Here is a 15863-nt window from a genome sequence, read left to right on the forward strand (position 1 = left end):
AATATGTTTAAATTAACATACATAACCACCACTATCCTCCACAGCAGACTGGTCAGTGTATGTGAGACCTTTTAATAAAGCTAGATGTAAACTAGATCACGTGCAGATATAAACTAAAAAGTCACTTCTGCTCTTTGATTCTATTCTGGGGTTCATTCTGCTTTGAATGGTGACGCATAGTTTTAGAAATAGATTACAAAAATTAGAAAGTGTGAAAGATATAATCTGAATCCTAAAATCCTTAGGATCCTTAAGATGTGTTACATCGTTATGTAAGAATGTAAAACAATTATACAATTAAATATAACGAAGTCACTGCTGAGCACCACTTAGATTAAATATGTCATGTGTCACAATTTCGTCTGTTTAGATAGATGTTCAATATTAGATAGATAAATACAATTTTATGAAATAACCGTGAAATAACACAGGATGAAATTGCCATTTTAATTAATGAGTTGACTTTTAAAGTTATGTATTTATGTATTCATTTTATTTGCTGTCTGTATTTATTCATAGGATTATTTATTCCACAATGTCTGATTGATGTATTTAATATTGAATGCTTTGGGCCTCCATAGCCCAATAGGTCCAAAAAGGCTTAATTTTATAGTCGTGTTTTCTATTATAAGCCAAATTAATTACATAGAGTATAATTTATTCATCACTAAGTAATTAAATATCATGGCATACTGCATGGTCATACGGGGGCAGTGACAGCCCTCTGCTGGAGGAAGTACCGCCTCCTGCGACCACTAAAGACCCTCATTGGTTCCCACACGTGTCCATCAAACAACAGCCATGTCTAGATTATGGGTCAGATAGAAGACCAACGCTTTTAATCTGGTTGATTTCTGTGGATTTCTTTCACCGTTGTACTTTCGGAGATCCGTATCGACCACGAACCGATACCTTCACTGGTCGTGGCAGACTGAACGCTCCTCTGCGGCTTCATCTGCGCCTTTTGTCGGCGGAAACACAGGATGATGTTTATAATTAGACGCGGAAACAACTGACAAAAAAAACAAAAAAAAAAACAAGGTGTTTCCACAACCAGTGCTGTCAAACATAAGAGGACCATAGATGTGATTCCTTCCCACTGCGGGCGGCGTTCAAGAACAAAATCCATCCAAATGATGTCAGGAAAGCATTTCAAGGCTCATGAAGTGAGCTGCTGCATCAAGTATTTCATCTTCGGATTCAACATAATATTCTGGGTAAGTCCCCCGTTTGCTGTCTCGGCCTGCTGTCCTCAGTTTAATGCACTGATATGACATGTTTTTGTTCCCCGTCAACAGTAAGATGTGATTCCTAATTCTGTGAGAGCCCTGGCCTTTTGGGCTTTTGTTGTCTTTCTTCTCCCCGTTGCTTTTCATAGGAGACATGGATGATTTCATCCCTGCAATAGGCTCACTGCTCCTGTGTGCACTTGCTCCCTCTGTCACCCATCAGCAGCTTTTGTTTTTGTGCAGACAGCATCAGTGTGGGAGTGCTCTGATGAAGGGCTTTCCTCACTGTTGGATAACACCACTTTGTTTACAAAGGCACCTTCATGTGAGGACATTTTATTGTCGGTGTCAGTGATCTTTGGGCAGGGTGCAGTGATCATCTCCATCCCTGACCATCCTGTACCTGTACAAACACCGAGTAGCCTACAGCCTGTAACACCATTAAGGACTTCTAGACTTCCCACTTTGGGCCGCCAGTTACTAATTTTAAACTCTACCCGGTTGTTTTACTGTGGAGAAGAAATAGGTAGGTTTTTAAAGGAGTTATTAGATATAACAAATGGCTTTAGGAATGTAATTCATTAATACTAAGTGGTAAAGTATGCCTTTGTTTAAAAGGAGGGGTGGGCGTTATGTATTTAGAGCTGCAATGATTATGATCATAGAAATGGTTATAATTGTTTAGTCGATTGACAGAAAACTAAAATTGATGAATTGTTTGAGCCATTTTTAGGAACCTGGAACCACATTCAATGGTTCCAGGTTCCTAAATGGGATATTTCACTCTTTTTCCAGGTCTTACATTACAGTGAATAGAATACTTTGGGGTTTAGGGAAGTTGTGATGAGCATTTTCCCCCTTTTCTGATGTTTTATAAACATTCATATCTTAATTGGAAAAAAAAAAAAAGGTGGGATGAAGCTATAATGAAAACTTGAAATTGCTTGTTTTGTCCAACCAACAGTGTACAACAAAACAATATGCAATTCACACTGACAAAACAAAAAGAAAAGTAGCAAATCCTGCTTGAACCAGAAAATGTTCTGCATTTTTGAGAAATTGTTATATGTTAATGGATAAAATAACCAGATGGGACTGTCAGTTTTTGGCTAAACCAGTGGAACAGCATGTTCTAGGATCAGCAAATAAACAAATCTCTTGTGCAACTGTCATTACATTGAAGCAAGTCTGTTTTGCACAGGTAATATATATATATGTGTAATTTCCCAGTAAGCAATGACAGTGTGACAGTGAGCCAGCATGAACAATACCAAGACCCTGACACTGAAGCAGCTAAATGGAATTCAGCCATCATTAATAGTTTACACCTGTGCTTTTACTTCTGTGACTTGTCATAAAGTGTTATGTGAAAAAGGCCCGTTGACTCATCTGCCCGGCAACATTAAAACTATCACAGCATAAACAGCAAATGTTTGACAGTTGATGGATTTATATTGTCCCACGATATATATCGTCATATCCTCTGCCTTATTTTGAAAGTGCCATAAGTAGAGCCAATATGTTTGTGGCCCTTCACGGACCTCAGAGTGACGAAGAGGAGGGCCACCTGTCAGGCCCTACAGAGGCTCTCAGCCAGCAGTGCAGTCAGTCAGTCGGTGACCTCTCTGATCCCGTCGCCATTCATATGTCATCAGAGGAAGCAAAAGCATCTGTTCCTCTGCAACTGTTTTACAAATAATCCTTTGAAAAGTTAATCTGCAAAGTGTTGTCAAAAATCTGTTGAGCGGGAAAAATGAAAGTTGTTTGGTAGTAGTAGTTGTTTGGTTAGTCTTGCGTGTGTGTTTTTATTCTTGTTATGAATTATTATTAATCTTATTAGGAATTACATTTTTATAGTTTACATTTAGGACCAAATCAAATGACATTCATCTTCTGTTGACATTTAAATGCCAGATAAGTCTCATAATGTGTAATCTATGATATTAAAGTTTACGAGTTTGACAAAATATTATGAACACAAGGTCCACTTGTGAGCTAATCCTCGAGCTTTTAACCACATCTCGTGGTCTTTATCAGCAGATCAAACTTGCTCGGTTGTTGTGGAGAGTTGTCGTGTCAATATGTTCCGACATCCTCCAGTTTTGGAGCAATAAAAGCCGTCACATTGGAGTTAAGATGCGAAAATTTCACAACTCACAACAGAGATACAAACCTACAGTAAATCTTCGATTTTTTAGGGGCTTATTTCATCAAATTCCATTCAATTTCTGTGGTTGGTACGACACCAAGCATCTGCAAGTGTTTTTGTTTTATTAACATAAATCATTCACTATTAAAAAGTAATCAGCAGCTTTTGTTTTTGTGCAGACAGCATCAGTGTGGGAGTGCTCTGATGAAGGGCTTTCCTCACTGTTAGACAACACCACTTTGTTTACAAAGGCACCTTCATGTGATGTTTGGGCAGGGTGCAGTGATCATCATCATCCCTGATCATCCAGAATGATGAATATAAAATGATAGGAAACACAATGTAACCAGCAAATGAGTAAAATAAATTGCTAAATTGACTCATACATTAGAATAATAATAAATAAATTTGCATTTTTAATGGCGGGTTATAATTACAATTCTAATGTGTGTGCTTTATACCAAGATAAAAGGTCGTCAGCCAGTCATCAATGCCTTAATTTCTAACTTTTCCGATCCTGAAACGTGGTTTTGAACTTTTACACTGTAGGTGGAAACTTGTTCAGTCATAATGCGTCCAGGCTGTTGAAAGATGCTTTCTAATGTGGGAGTCTCCTGCTGATACTGCAGACTGAGATGAGAAGTATTTAGTAATGGAGCACTGCCAGGAAAATCTCTCTGTGGTTTCTCTCCGTGCTTCTGTGTGATGACTACATGTTGCAGTCGCAGCAAAATAATTCTGCTCCCTTGTCTCTTTCTTCTTTGTTTGTCTGTCAGTTCCTTGGAGTGGCGTTCCTCGGCATTGGATTGTGGGCATGGAGCGAAAAGGTGAGTTTACTGCTCATCTCTCTATGCAACAATAAGTTGAATCAATTTATTGTGTGAATCTTTTCACTTGTGGACGCCTGCGAATAATCCATAAACTAAGCGGATCATTTACATTCATCCCCTGTCGTCTGCACTCATCTGTCTGCACGAAATGCTAGCAGTGGCTTTACTGAATCAGAAAGGAATGTCATGCTTTCCGGTGGGACGCCCCTCTGAACAATGGACAGCAGAAAGGATCTGATGCATTTCACAGATTCATTCATTGTGTGCTCTCAGTACTGGGGGTGTAAAAGAGGGGCAGACAGTCTAGGGAGTTTTCAAATGTCTTGACTTTCTCTGAAGAACCTTTAAAGATAATTTCTTACTGCTTCATCCTGCACATACAGCTGCAACCAACAATTGTTTTCATTATTTATCAATCTGATGATGATTGTCTTGATCACTTGATGAATTGCTTGATCAATAAAATCAGTCAGACGATAGTCACAAATGTCTTGTCATAATTTCCCAAAGACCAAGTGATGTCTTCAGATGTCTTGTTTTGTCTGACCAACTGTCCAAAATCCAAAGAGATTACATTGACAGTAATATAAAACAAAGGAAAGTGCAAATCCTCACATGTGGGTTAGGGTTATATATATATATATATATATATATATATATACTTTATTGCAAAGACTTAGATGAGGACATCAATGCCTCTCTCATGTCTGTACGTTTAATATGAAGCTGGAAGCAGCAGGTTAGCTTAGCTTAGCACAAACACTGGAAACAGGGGTAAACAGCTAGCCTGGCTCTGTCCACCTACCAGCATCTCTAAAGCTCATTAATTAATGCATTATACCTCATTTGTTTAATCCGTACACAAACCGAAGTGTAAAAAAAGAATTTTTTTCCTGGGTTTTATGTGCTGTGCTCTTTGTTGGCTGGAAACAGTTGCCAGGCAACCAGCAGAGACTCGAGTAAGTCACTGCTTCTGCCAAGAAATAATCCAGCACAAAACCCTCCACAAAGCCACCATTTGTTGTATACACTTTGTTATTCGTACGGATCAAACAAACAAGACATAACATGTTGATTAGTGAGCTTTCGAGGTGCTAGTAGGTTGGGATAGAGGCAGGCTAGTTGTTTCCCCCAGATTTCAGTCTTTATGCTAAGCTAAGCTAGCTGGCTGCTGGCTCCAGCTTCATATTTACAGCGCGGACGTGAGAGTGGTATCAACCTACTCATCTGACTCTCGGCAAGAATGTGATTCAGCATATTTCCGAAAAATGTCAGACTATTCCTTTAAGGGATTATCAAATCATTGGCAATTCATTTCCTGTCAGTCGATTAATCAACTAATTGTTGCAGCTCATCATATTATTAAGGTGGGACTTAAGGAGGGTGTACACAATAAGCTTTGAAACTTTACTTAAGGTTGATTATTGACAGTGGACTTTTCTTGTAATGGCTTCAAGCCTCTAACCCCTCACTCTGTTTCACCAGGGCGTTCTCTCCAACATCTCGTCCATCACAGACCTGGGTGGTTTTGACCCAGTCTGGCTCTTCTTGGTGGTGGGTGGTGTGATGTTCATCCTCGGATTCGCTGGTTGCATCGGAGCGCTACGAGAAAACTCTTTCTTGCTCAAATTTGTACGTTCCCTTATCAAACATATTGTGAAGAAATAAAAGAGCCTTTTTCAGCCTTGGTGTCATAATAATATTTGTTAAATTCAGAGAACTGTGAATGTTTGTGTATTTCAGTTCTCCGTGTTCCTGGGTATAATCTTCTTCCTGGAGCTGACTGCTGGAGTCCTGGCCTTTGTCTTCAAAGATTGGATCAAGGACCAGCTCAACTTTTTCATTAACAACAACATTCGGGCCTACAGAGACGACATTGATCTGCAGAACCTAATAGACTTCACCCAGGAATACGTGAGCACTAAGTTTCTCTGTCCACAGTACTGATTTCACTCCCGTGTTGTTTTTACCTTGTTAACCGTAGTTGTTCATTTATGTGGGACATTGTTGACATATATGTGAGGGTTTTTTTGGGTGTCTGTTTGACCTTGTAGTGGGAGTGTTGTGGAGCGTTTGGAGCTGACGACTGGAATTTGAACATCTACTTCAACTGCACTGATTCAAACCCGAGTCGTGAGAAATGTGGAGTGCCCTTTTCCTGCTGTACCAAAGATCCAGCGGTATGTCCTCCCAAAAACGCACCACACTTGAGTTTTTCTAAGCCACATTCACAGCCAATTCATTCCCATTTATGGTAAAACACAACAAGCCTATGGGTGTAATTTGGAGTTTTTGTGTCTTTTAAAGTTGGAGTGCAAGTTGAGTAGGTCACTTTGAAACATGTTGAAACCTTTATAGTCCTAGTAGTTGGTCAAGTCAAGTCCGTTTTGTTTATAAAGCTAAATATCCCAAATTTCAATTTGCTACAAGGGGCTTTACAATGCAAATGCAGTCGATATGAAAAAGTTTGCTGTCGCCAGTCGGAGGGGAAATTGTGAGGGTCCTCCCTGTGACAGATAGCTTGGTTATCTGTGTCCTCCAGAAGGCTGGCTGACACCGTCAAACTATCATGGCTGGCTTCCAACAGGACATCCAGGCCTCAGTGTTTAGTCCTGTCAGACTCTGCCAGCACAGCAAAGTCTGAAAGTGGCTGGGAGGAGTTATCTTGACCAAGGCTTTTTTTATTTTGGCAGAAAAATGCTCTAACTGCTGCGCCCAGTGCAAAGCAGTGACAGTACTCTGCTTCAGCAAAACAGTCTTGCTTCACTGTAATGATTAGTTGCACAAGACTTTTTTTATTTGCTGACCCTGGAACATGCTGTTCCATCAAGGTCATCCCCTTTGAGGGCAACACTTTATAACAATTAGTACAAATATAAGATGGAAGTTGAATGACACATGTTCCCAGAGGTATCACTTGAAAACATCAGACTTTTCTGTCTTGTAATTGCCGAACTAAATACACACCAACCACACCAAAGCCTTCAAAATTAAAGCACTTTGGAGTTCTATGCAGAGGTGTTTTTCTTTTAGGATCCTAAAGAAAAACACCTCTGTCCAAGTGAAATCACCATTTTTCATAAATTAATTGCATGTCAGTCTTTAAGGTCTCTGATTTCTGACTGTTAAAATGACACAGTGAAGAATAAGGCTGGCATTGTCTATGCTTTTCTTACTGTCATCAAATGCCAAAAAGACCAAAACCAACAGTCCCCAGCTTGTCTGTGGCTCCCAGACCTGATGCCATTTTCTTCTTACTGAGGAATGAAAAAAAAAGTAATAGTTTTTGGGAAACAATGGAGTTCTGTGGCACAGAAGAATAAGATGAAATTCATTGTTGGTTTTGGCCTTTTCGTGGGATTTGTTGACAGTAATAAAAACATAGCATATCAGCAGACGATCTGGACGAGAAGCTAAAAACATCTCTTTTTTTCAGACAAACATAAACAAGGAATAAAAAAGTGCAGTTCTCCTTTCACTATCCATATTGGAAATGAATGAATTACCATACATCTTGGAGGGAATTTAACATTCATTTTAAATTGGCAATAGAATATTAAGAGAAATTTGCATTTTATAGCAACATGTATTACTAGAATAATTACATAAGATAATAGACACAAAATCATTTTATCTAATATATATTATTCCATTCTTTGTGAACAATACGTCACCATAGCAACATATCGTCATGTGTGTTTTGTTTTGCCGTCCTGCCATTACGTCTGACTCTTTGTTTTTCCCGTGCCGTACAGAAGGTGTTGTCCGTCTGCCGTCTGCCTGCATCCATATGAATGCAGTATAATTAAACATCCAACCAGTGTGGCTATCCAAGGCTTGCCTTTCGCCGTCTGTTTTTTAATGTTTCAGAGAGTCTACCAGGTCAAAATATGAGTCTCACAGCAGTCGAGTTCAAGTCAAGTCTAAAATCTAAATTTTTGTGACCTAAATCTGACTCAGACATAAGTCTTGAGTATCAAGTTGTGGTCTGCACAGGTTTATTTCACTGGGAGCACTGCTGTCCAGTTTACATCTAGAGGCCAAAACACACTCCAGTAATCCGCTGGACAGCAGTGTCCCTGGGGATATTCAATTCAATTCAGTTTTATTTATATAGCACCAGCAGATGTTATCTCAGGGCACTTTTCCCATAGTGTGGTACAGTACGTTAATCTCGGCAGTGACAAAACTGAAAGTGGAGCCCAGGTTGAAAACAAGCAGCATTATCTTTTGTACATCTTCCCAGTATATGACACACTTTTCTCTAAATGTCATGACTTCATCTTCTCTTCACAGGAGGATGTCATCAACACTCAGTGTGGCTACGACATCCGAGCAAAGACGGTGAGTGGTTTTCAGAAACTTACATTTATATCAGAGATTGAGACCCTCATCTAAAAGTAAGCTGGTGCTGTAAAACATTATGAAGAGGAGACGTTGTTCTTGCTTATTTTGCCTCAGGCAGGTTTATGTGGCTGCATGAGGTCATCAGGTACTCCACCCTGAGCACAATATTCCTCTTTCAGTATGTTTCCCAATTCCCCAGTCTTCAAAATACAGCAGCTGGCTCGCCATCAGCACTTTGGGCCGCGTGGTATTACTCATGCTGCAGCAATGTACTGGGAATTGAAACCCCTCCCCCATCATTAGCTTTGGCCCTACTCCATAGTAGCATAATGTAAGGAAAAGGCTGTGTTTGTTTTCTTGACTTAAAATGTGAGGGGAAAGCCAGAGAGAACAAGTTTTAAAGAGAGTCAGAGCAGAAAAACAGTGGGCTGAGTGTGTGTGTTAACAACTGGATAACATTAGTTCAGAGGGATTTTATTGTGAAGGGACCACAAGATTAAGAATCATGTGCTACCATTAAAAATGACTATGTTGTCAAGCAAAGCAAATATAAACATGATTGCCTAAGATTTAACACTTTTAAAAGGGTAGTAAAAACCAAATAAACCTGGTTTCTGTTGTTTTCTATGTTCTGTCAGGACTCTGAGCAGCGGACCTTCATCTACATCAAAGGCTGCGTTCCTCAGTTTGAGAAGTGGCTTCAAGACAACCTGACAGTGGTGGCAGGCATCTTTATTGGGATAGCATTACTACAGGTGAGGAACTTTGTGAAGGGTTTAGTTGTATTACTTGATCTCTGTCAACCTGTACCTAATGTTAAATATATTTGTTTCTTGTTTTAGATTTTTGGGATCTGTTTAGCACAGAATCTCGTGAGCGACATTGAAGCCGTGAGAGAGAGTTGGTAGGTGGCAACAGTTTGTTCATTCAAGCACAACTTCACTGGCTGGGAAATGGGAAACTTTTTACTTTAGCTGCAAAGTACAGGAGCCTTTGTGACTTTTTTTTTTGCGTGAAATATCTCCACAACTGTTGGATGGATTGGCAGAAATGCGGTACAAACATTCACGTTCCCCTCAGGATGAATTGTAATAACTTTGATGATCCAATAACTTTTCATCTAGCGCCATTATCAGGTCAAAATGTTGTATCTTTATCTAACGTCCACTGGGTGGATTAGCACAAAAGTTGGTAAAGACATTCATGGTTCATGGAAGATGAATCCTACTGACTTTGGTGATCCTGACTTTTCCTCTAGCGCCACCTTGAGGTTGACATTTGTTGTTTTGAGTGAAATTTCCAAAACTTTGGTTTATCACCAAATACCTGCAAACCATCCTCCAGCTGTACTTTGTGCTTACTGCTAAATACCGAATGTTAGCATGCTAACACGCTAAACTAAACTCAAAACTCCAGTCATACTTGTAGTATTCAGAACAACTTTATTGTGAGTCGCATTTGTTTCTTGTGGCCTTCTTTGGGGTCCATGCACCTTGAAAGTAGATGAAGATACTTCTTCTCTACCTAAGCGCAGCCTCACAGTCTTGTTATGTAATTGTGCGTTTTAAATGTCTTGATTTTATTGCTTCCGTTCTTAAATTGTCTTCCTGTTTCTATGCAGTTTGTTTACCTAAGACCTCCACAGAATCTCCAAAGGCAAGAAGGATGTACCACGTAAGCACTATTAGATTTCATCATTAACGTTGGTAGTACATAAATATTTGTATTGATTGATTCTATTGATTTCCCCCCCGTGGATTGTGTTTGCACTGAAATGTATTTTTTTTCCCTACAGGGCTCTGCAGTTTGGACGCCAGCAATGAAGGGAAATAAATTAATCAGCTAATGTGTCCGGAACGAAGAGTCTCATTCATATGTAAATAGTAAATTTAGAGTTATTTTTAGAGTTATTTGTGACCCTATTTTTGAATGAAGCACAGCCTCTAAAAGGTATAGTAGCTCTCATACAGTACAAATTAAACAACTGGAATGCTAAAGATTGACAGTGTGAGCAGCGATGATGGTAAAGTGGCTTGAACGATAAGTCCCATTTTAGTTTGTAAGCCTGTAAGTGTGGAGATGAGGGGGCCATGACTTGTAAATAGGACAAATGAAGGTAGATTTGATGTTTTATCAGTGGTAGTGCTTCATTCAGAAAAGGGTCTTGGTTTTTTATGTCTCACAGCTGCAGTTTTTAACACTGCATGTAAGGGTTGTGTACAAAGACAAAAGTGATTCTGGAAATGCACTGCATGCCTATTGTCTACTGGTAGGACATTGGCTCTCCTAAATGTATTTCATTAATGTTAAGTATTTTAAGATATTTGTAAAATAGTCACTAGTTTAGAGTGAATCGGCTGGTTAGCACTTTGTTGAATGTTTAATGGAATCGACTTAAAGCGAGAAGAGAATTAACTTTAGATTTATTTCCATGTGCGGCATCGTGCTCGTATTAAACAGATACATACAGTTTGTAAGCAGAGTTTTGTGGGGCTGAGGTGGATATAGTAACGCGCAGTATCGTGATGGGATATGATGGATGTTGTAGGCTTTGCAAAGATGCAGTTTGCTAAGAGTTTTAGCAGTGACATTTGAAAAGATGTATAAATATATTTGAAGGAAACCAGAGGATGTGGCATCTAAATCAAAACTCAGCCTTAAGCACTTTAATCTTCATATAAGGGTGATGAAGCTAATTGCAGTTTCTGTCATGACTGTTATTTTAGTCAAGCAGTAGCCACTGGAGGGGGCACTTCTCCTTAAAAACTTGCAAGCTGCATCTGTAGCTACATGATGCTCCATAACGTCAGATAATTTGCCCAAATGCAAGCTTCACAGAAAATGTGTTTTGCCGTTCCTTGCACACTTCCTTATCTTACTGTCAGTGTTAATTCATTCACTTTCCTCTATTTTTTAATTGTGTTTCTTTGATGGAATTTGCCTAATTGATGAGATACTGTACCTTTTGTTGGTTGTGTTTTTCTGTTTTGATCTGTAAGTTTTCACTGGAAAATTAGGATACAAGCTATTTCCGTGGCTCATCATGAATGGCATGCTGGCACTGCTCGGTGGCACGTAACTGAACGTAGAAATGATTTTATAGCCTCCATACACACATTACTTGAAAGTGGAGCACACAGGCTCTCTCACCAGCATTATTTTAAATGCTAAGTTGGAAACTGAGATACAGCTTATATGTTTTTCTTTCTAGACGTTACCTGGAAGCATATATATTATTATATTTTGTGTAATAACTTTTAATAGAACTGCATAGCATGAAAGTAAAAGCAGCCATTTTATGTAAAGGCTGTGTGAGCCTGCTGCAGGTTACACAGAGCGTTTCCTTCGCAGCCTTGATGAACTGAACTGAACATCTGTAACTCAGTAGATTTTTAAAAAAAATGCATTTCTGCATTTTGAAATCTTATAAATGTAATACAGCAGCGACAGGGTCAAATATCCTTTTTTCCACTAAAAGCTTCATATGATTGTTGTTGACTGATCACACTTTTTCTTACCACTCAGTGCCATATTTGTGATTTCTACTTCTGCATACTCCTGATTATAACGTTACTTTAGTTTCATGTGTACTCCCGATTCTTGTAAATAATTGGATTGTGACAAGTTGTATATATATATCTGAATAAATGTGGTTCTTTGTAAACTTTCGTCCATGTGTATAAATGCTGGATATAGATCGTGGGTTAAAGCTGATTGAGTTTGGCCACATGTATTGATACTTTTAAACAATAAAAGAATAAAGATAAAGATTATTCAGCTTTCTCTCAGAGCGAGTGATACACAGTTATTAGACTACTTTATTTACAAGACCATATGTCAATTATTGGTAACAAAAAAAAGACAGCAGCAAACTAGACTTTTGTGAGGTCCCAAATGACATTGAGTAACCTTTCATTTCCCACTGCTTATTAATGAAGCAGTTATTAAGAAGTTAACACTGTGCCGATTTGACGTCATTGCAGATTCATTAGGCTTTTGTGACACTGTTACTCAATACCACCATCTAGTGTTTGTTTGAAACAAATCCTGCCATCCTCAGTGTTGATGTACTGCAAGAAAAATAGCAAAAAGAATGAATTCGTTGCCCCATCACTGGCAACAGAATAGTTAAGTAGTTAGATCTCTGCACTTAAAGGATAATTCTTTTAAATTGTTTCCTCTTCTGTAACATTAGTTTGTTAGTTCTGACACACAATGACAAATTGCTTCAAGTAGAATTGATAGTAGTGACTGACGTGATGGACACTGACATGATGACTGACCACTCAATCATACATTAGTCTTTATGTCATAAGCACGAGATCTCCACTTCAGAGGCCTTTATCACAGCAGACATTTTAACTTGTCATAGACAAGTGGCATAGACAGCCAGAGAGAGAGGTGGAGAGGATGCCACTGTGTGTCGATAATTAATCCTTTCTTTTATTATTATTATTGTTGTTGTTTATTCATCTTTTTAGTCAGGACATTAAAACACTGATCAGACAAACAAGTTTCACCTCAAAACATCAAGAAAATGTCAAAGCTATGTCCAGTTTTAATATCAAATTCTCATTTGTATATAACCTTTAGATGGAGATGGACGGCAGCTTTGGTATGACACTGAAAAAAATGAAGGATACTGCCATTCAAATGTTATTTTATTCCAAACTTAATCAGCAAGATGTTCAAATGTTGTTAGCAAGAATAACACCGGACATCCATTCAAGAGAACTGTCTCCCTCAAACATTTGTTTCACATTGAGGTGCATCAGATTTCCTGAAAAGTTGTTGGAAAAACAAATGTGGTAAATAAATGGACCAGAGGTCAGTTTGGGAAGTCAGAGCAGGGCTTCGTCTCTCTTCTGTTCATGTGTTGTCTCAGACTGTTTTCAGTTCACTAATTGTCATTAGTTGATTAGACTGAGGTGGAGTCTTTTTTTCGTCTTAAAATAAACCTCATTCACAGAAATAACAACAAAGATTAGTAAATTACACACACAGACACTTTTCTTTCAACACAACACAGATAATTAGCAATTTAGATACCCAGCCTTGATAAGCGTATCTGCTTGCTGTGTTATCAGGGATTGATTTCAAACCTACGATGTGACCTTCGGCCAGAGGCCCCTCTTTTCAAGACTCACTAGAGAACAGCAGCAGACTCGTTCCTGCTGATGTAATCAACCTTCCTCTCAATCACAGTCACTCACTCTCCAGTTTAATGCCAAAATGCTTTGATTATCAGTGCTGCATAATTTGGGTTTTTAATATAACACATGCAATGAGTTAACAATAAGAGTCTCATTTATTCATCTGTGTGAAACTGTTGACTAAGAACCCTCCTTCTGATCATTTTGTTATCCAGATATTTGACACCACAGCAGTGCTTTGTAATATGCAAGTTTTCCTTTTCCTCCTTCCTTCCTACTTTATGTACTTTACTCGTTCAGTTTTCCATTATACATTTGGAGACAGCAACAGTGTACTACTCCTTTTTTTACTCTGTTTCTGTATTCTAATTTATTGTTTGGTACATTTGGAATATATCAAATCTTCATCTGGTTGTGTGATTGGATGATTGGATGATGAAGTCTGATGAAGGTATTCAGCTGTAATTATGACCAGGCTCATCATCTTTTTCCAGCAATAAAATGTGTTTGTAGTTAAAAGTTAATATATAAAGGTAGGGCTAACCTAAGAGATCTGAGATCTTCCTGCAGTGTGCCACAGGTCATGACATACTTCCTCAAACTTTATCTGAGATGATCTGTGAGAGATGGCGAAGCACAGTAGCGGCTCCTGACTGCTGGCTGTAGCTGGACATTGACAGCTTCCTAATTGTTGGAGACGTCTGGCTTCAGGACAGTGAGGGAATCATCAGATAAAGAGAGCTGAGATGATGCCTGTGTGGAGTGGAGGTGGATTGCATAATCTCAACCTGAAGAGACATCAGTGCTGAAAGTGATTATTCCTGTTTTCAGAGCCGCTCAGGATTCAGATTCGCCTGCAGGAACTCCAAACTGGTAACCACCTCAGAGGAGGAAGACGGTCAACATCGGCAGACAAACACTGACACCCACTGGCTGCTCAGTCACTTTCACATTTACTGTATTCATTGTTGCTGTGCTTCAATCTGAATGGCCTTTACATTTACTCAAGTAATGTGCTTAAGTACAATGAGAGTTGTACTTTACTTGAGTACATCCATTTTCTGCTACTTTATACGTCTTATACTTTACTACATTTTACAACTAAATATTGTGCTTCTTACTCCTCTACAGTTATCAGACATTTTACATATAAAACTATATAAGTGTTGCATTCAGGTCATTTATTAGTAATGGAGTACTGTATGTTTTTAATTTTTTTTTAATGTAAAGTAAAACAGCTTGTTTGCAATCCTGTGCTGCATCATTACTTAGTAAAATACATATGGTGGTTGTTGTAAGAACATTTTCTCTTCCTCAATATGTGTATACATGTCGATGGAGAGATATTGAGAACCAGAATCAAATGACCTTGTATGTAATGGCCAATACAGTTGATTCTGATCACTAAACTTTAGTGTCACACTGGTAATTTAGGTTTAGAATAGAATAAGTGGATTGTTTATCTGTTTTGTTTACATTTATTTGAGGACCTGTAGGATATGAATGAAGGTTTGAATGTTGAATGTTGAATGATTGGATTCAATCAAAAAAAAAAAGTAATAGCAATGTCACTGATGTCAAGAGACACACAGCTGCTTTAGGACCAAAAGTTTGACCTTAACTGAAGCGAAGGTGGGCCTGGACTGTAAAACTCTGCAACAGTGTAATAATAGATTGGGGTTCTATCTAAAGTGAAAATAAACTGATGCCTCTTGTGTACAAATATCCCATATTCAGTATTTCACACAGCTGATATTTTGCAGTTTCGGGTCCACTGAGATGCTGTAATCTGAGCTAGAGGGCTGGTTTCACTGACAGACTGCCCATTTCCTCCAACCAACCCAGACCCACCGACAAAGCACCGACTGTTCATCTCAAGAGGCAATTAGGTGAAAGGTGTCTAACATGAGGACGTCTCTCTGCCACCTCTCGGTAAATATGAATGCTCTTTTGTGCCAATTTACACATTCTTGCGCTAACATTATGCATGTTTCTATCAAACTGCCTTTGCCTTTGTCTCGTTAGTTGACTAATCAGGGCATGCAGCCCGCTGGAAACCTAAAATCCAGACGGCGAGTCTCTCTCGTCCCTTGATCATTTGAATCAATCAGATAATCCCATTTCACTGATCAATCAACCACATGGCCGCGCGCAG

General features: G+C 38.8%; 1 protein-coding gene across 1 annotated transcript; it reads left to right on the plus strand.

Annotated features, from left to right (window-relative positions):
- The first annotated feature begins 991 nt into the window (after window positions 1-991).
- On the plus strand, window positions 992-10380 carry LOC139296324 (tetraspanin-5). The gene is made up of 10 exons (XM_070918688.1): window positions 992-1217; window positions 4155-4205; window positions 5694-5840; window positions 5952-6122; window positions 6263-6388; window positions 8505-8552; window positions 9194-9310; window positions 9398-9459; window positions 10177-10229; window positions 10351-10380. Exons 1-9 carry the CDS (start codon window positions 1134-1136, stop codon window positions 10187-10189), a joined length of 819 nt encoding a protein of 272 aa, XP_070774789.1. The 5' UTR covers window positions 992-1133; the 3' UTR covers window positions 10190-10229; window positions 10351-10380.
- Window positions 10381-15863: the final 5483 nt, after the last annotated feature.

The sequence above is a fragment of the Enoplosus armatus genome, chromosome 2, assembly GCF_043641665.1.
Source record: "Enoplosus armatus isolate fEnoArm2 chromosome 2, fEnoArm2.hap1, whole genome shotgun sequence".
NCBI lineage: Eukaryota > Metazoa > Chordata > Actinopteri > Centrarchiformes > Enoplosidae > Enoplosus > Enoplosus armatus.

Excerpts from the sequence above, each read along its gene's own strand:
- LOC139296324 (XM_070918688.1), top strand. The coding sequence starts at position 1,134 with ATGATGTCAGGAAAGCATTTCAAGGCTCATGAAGTGAGCTGCTGCATC. Across the intron at positions 5,841-5,951 it reads ACTCTTTCTTGCTCAAATTT|TTCTCCGTGTTCCTGGGTAT; the intron begins GTACGTTCCCTT and ends TGTGTATTTCAG. Across the intron at positions 9,311-9,397 it reads TTGGGATAGCATTACTACAG|ATTTTTGGGATCTGTTTAGC; the intron begins GTGAGGAACTTT and ends TTCTTGTTTTAG.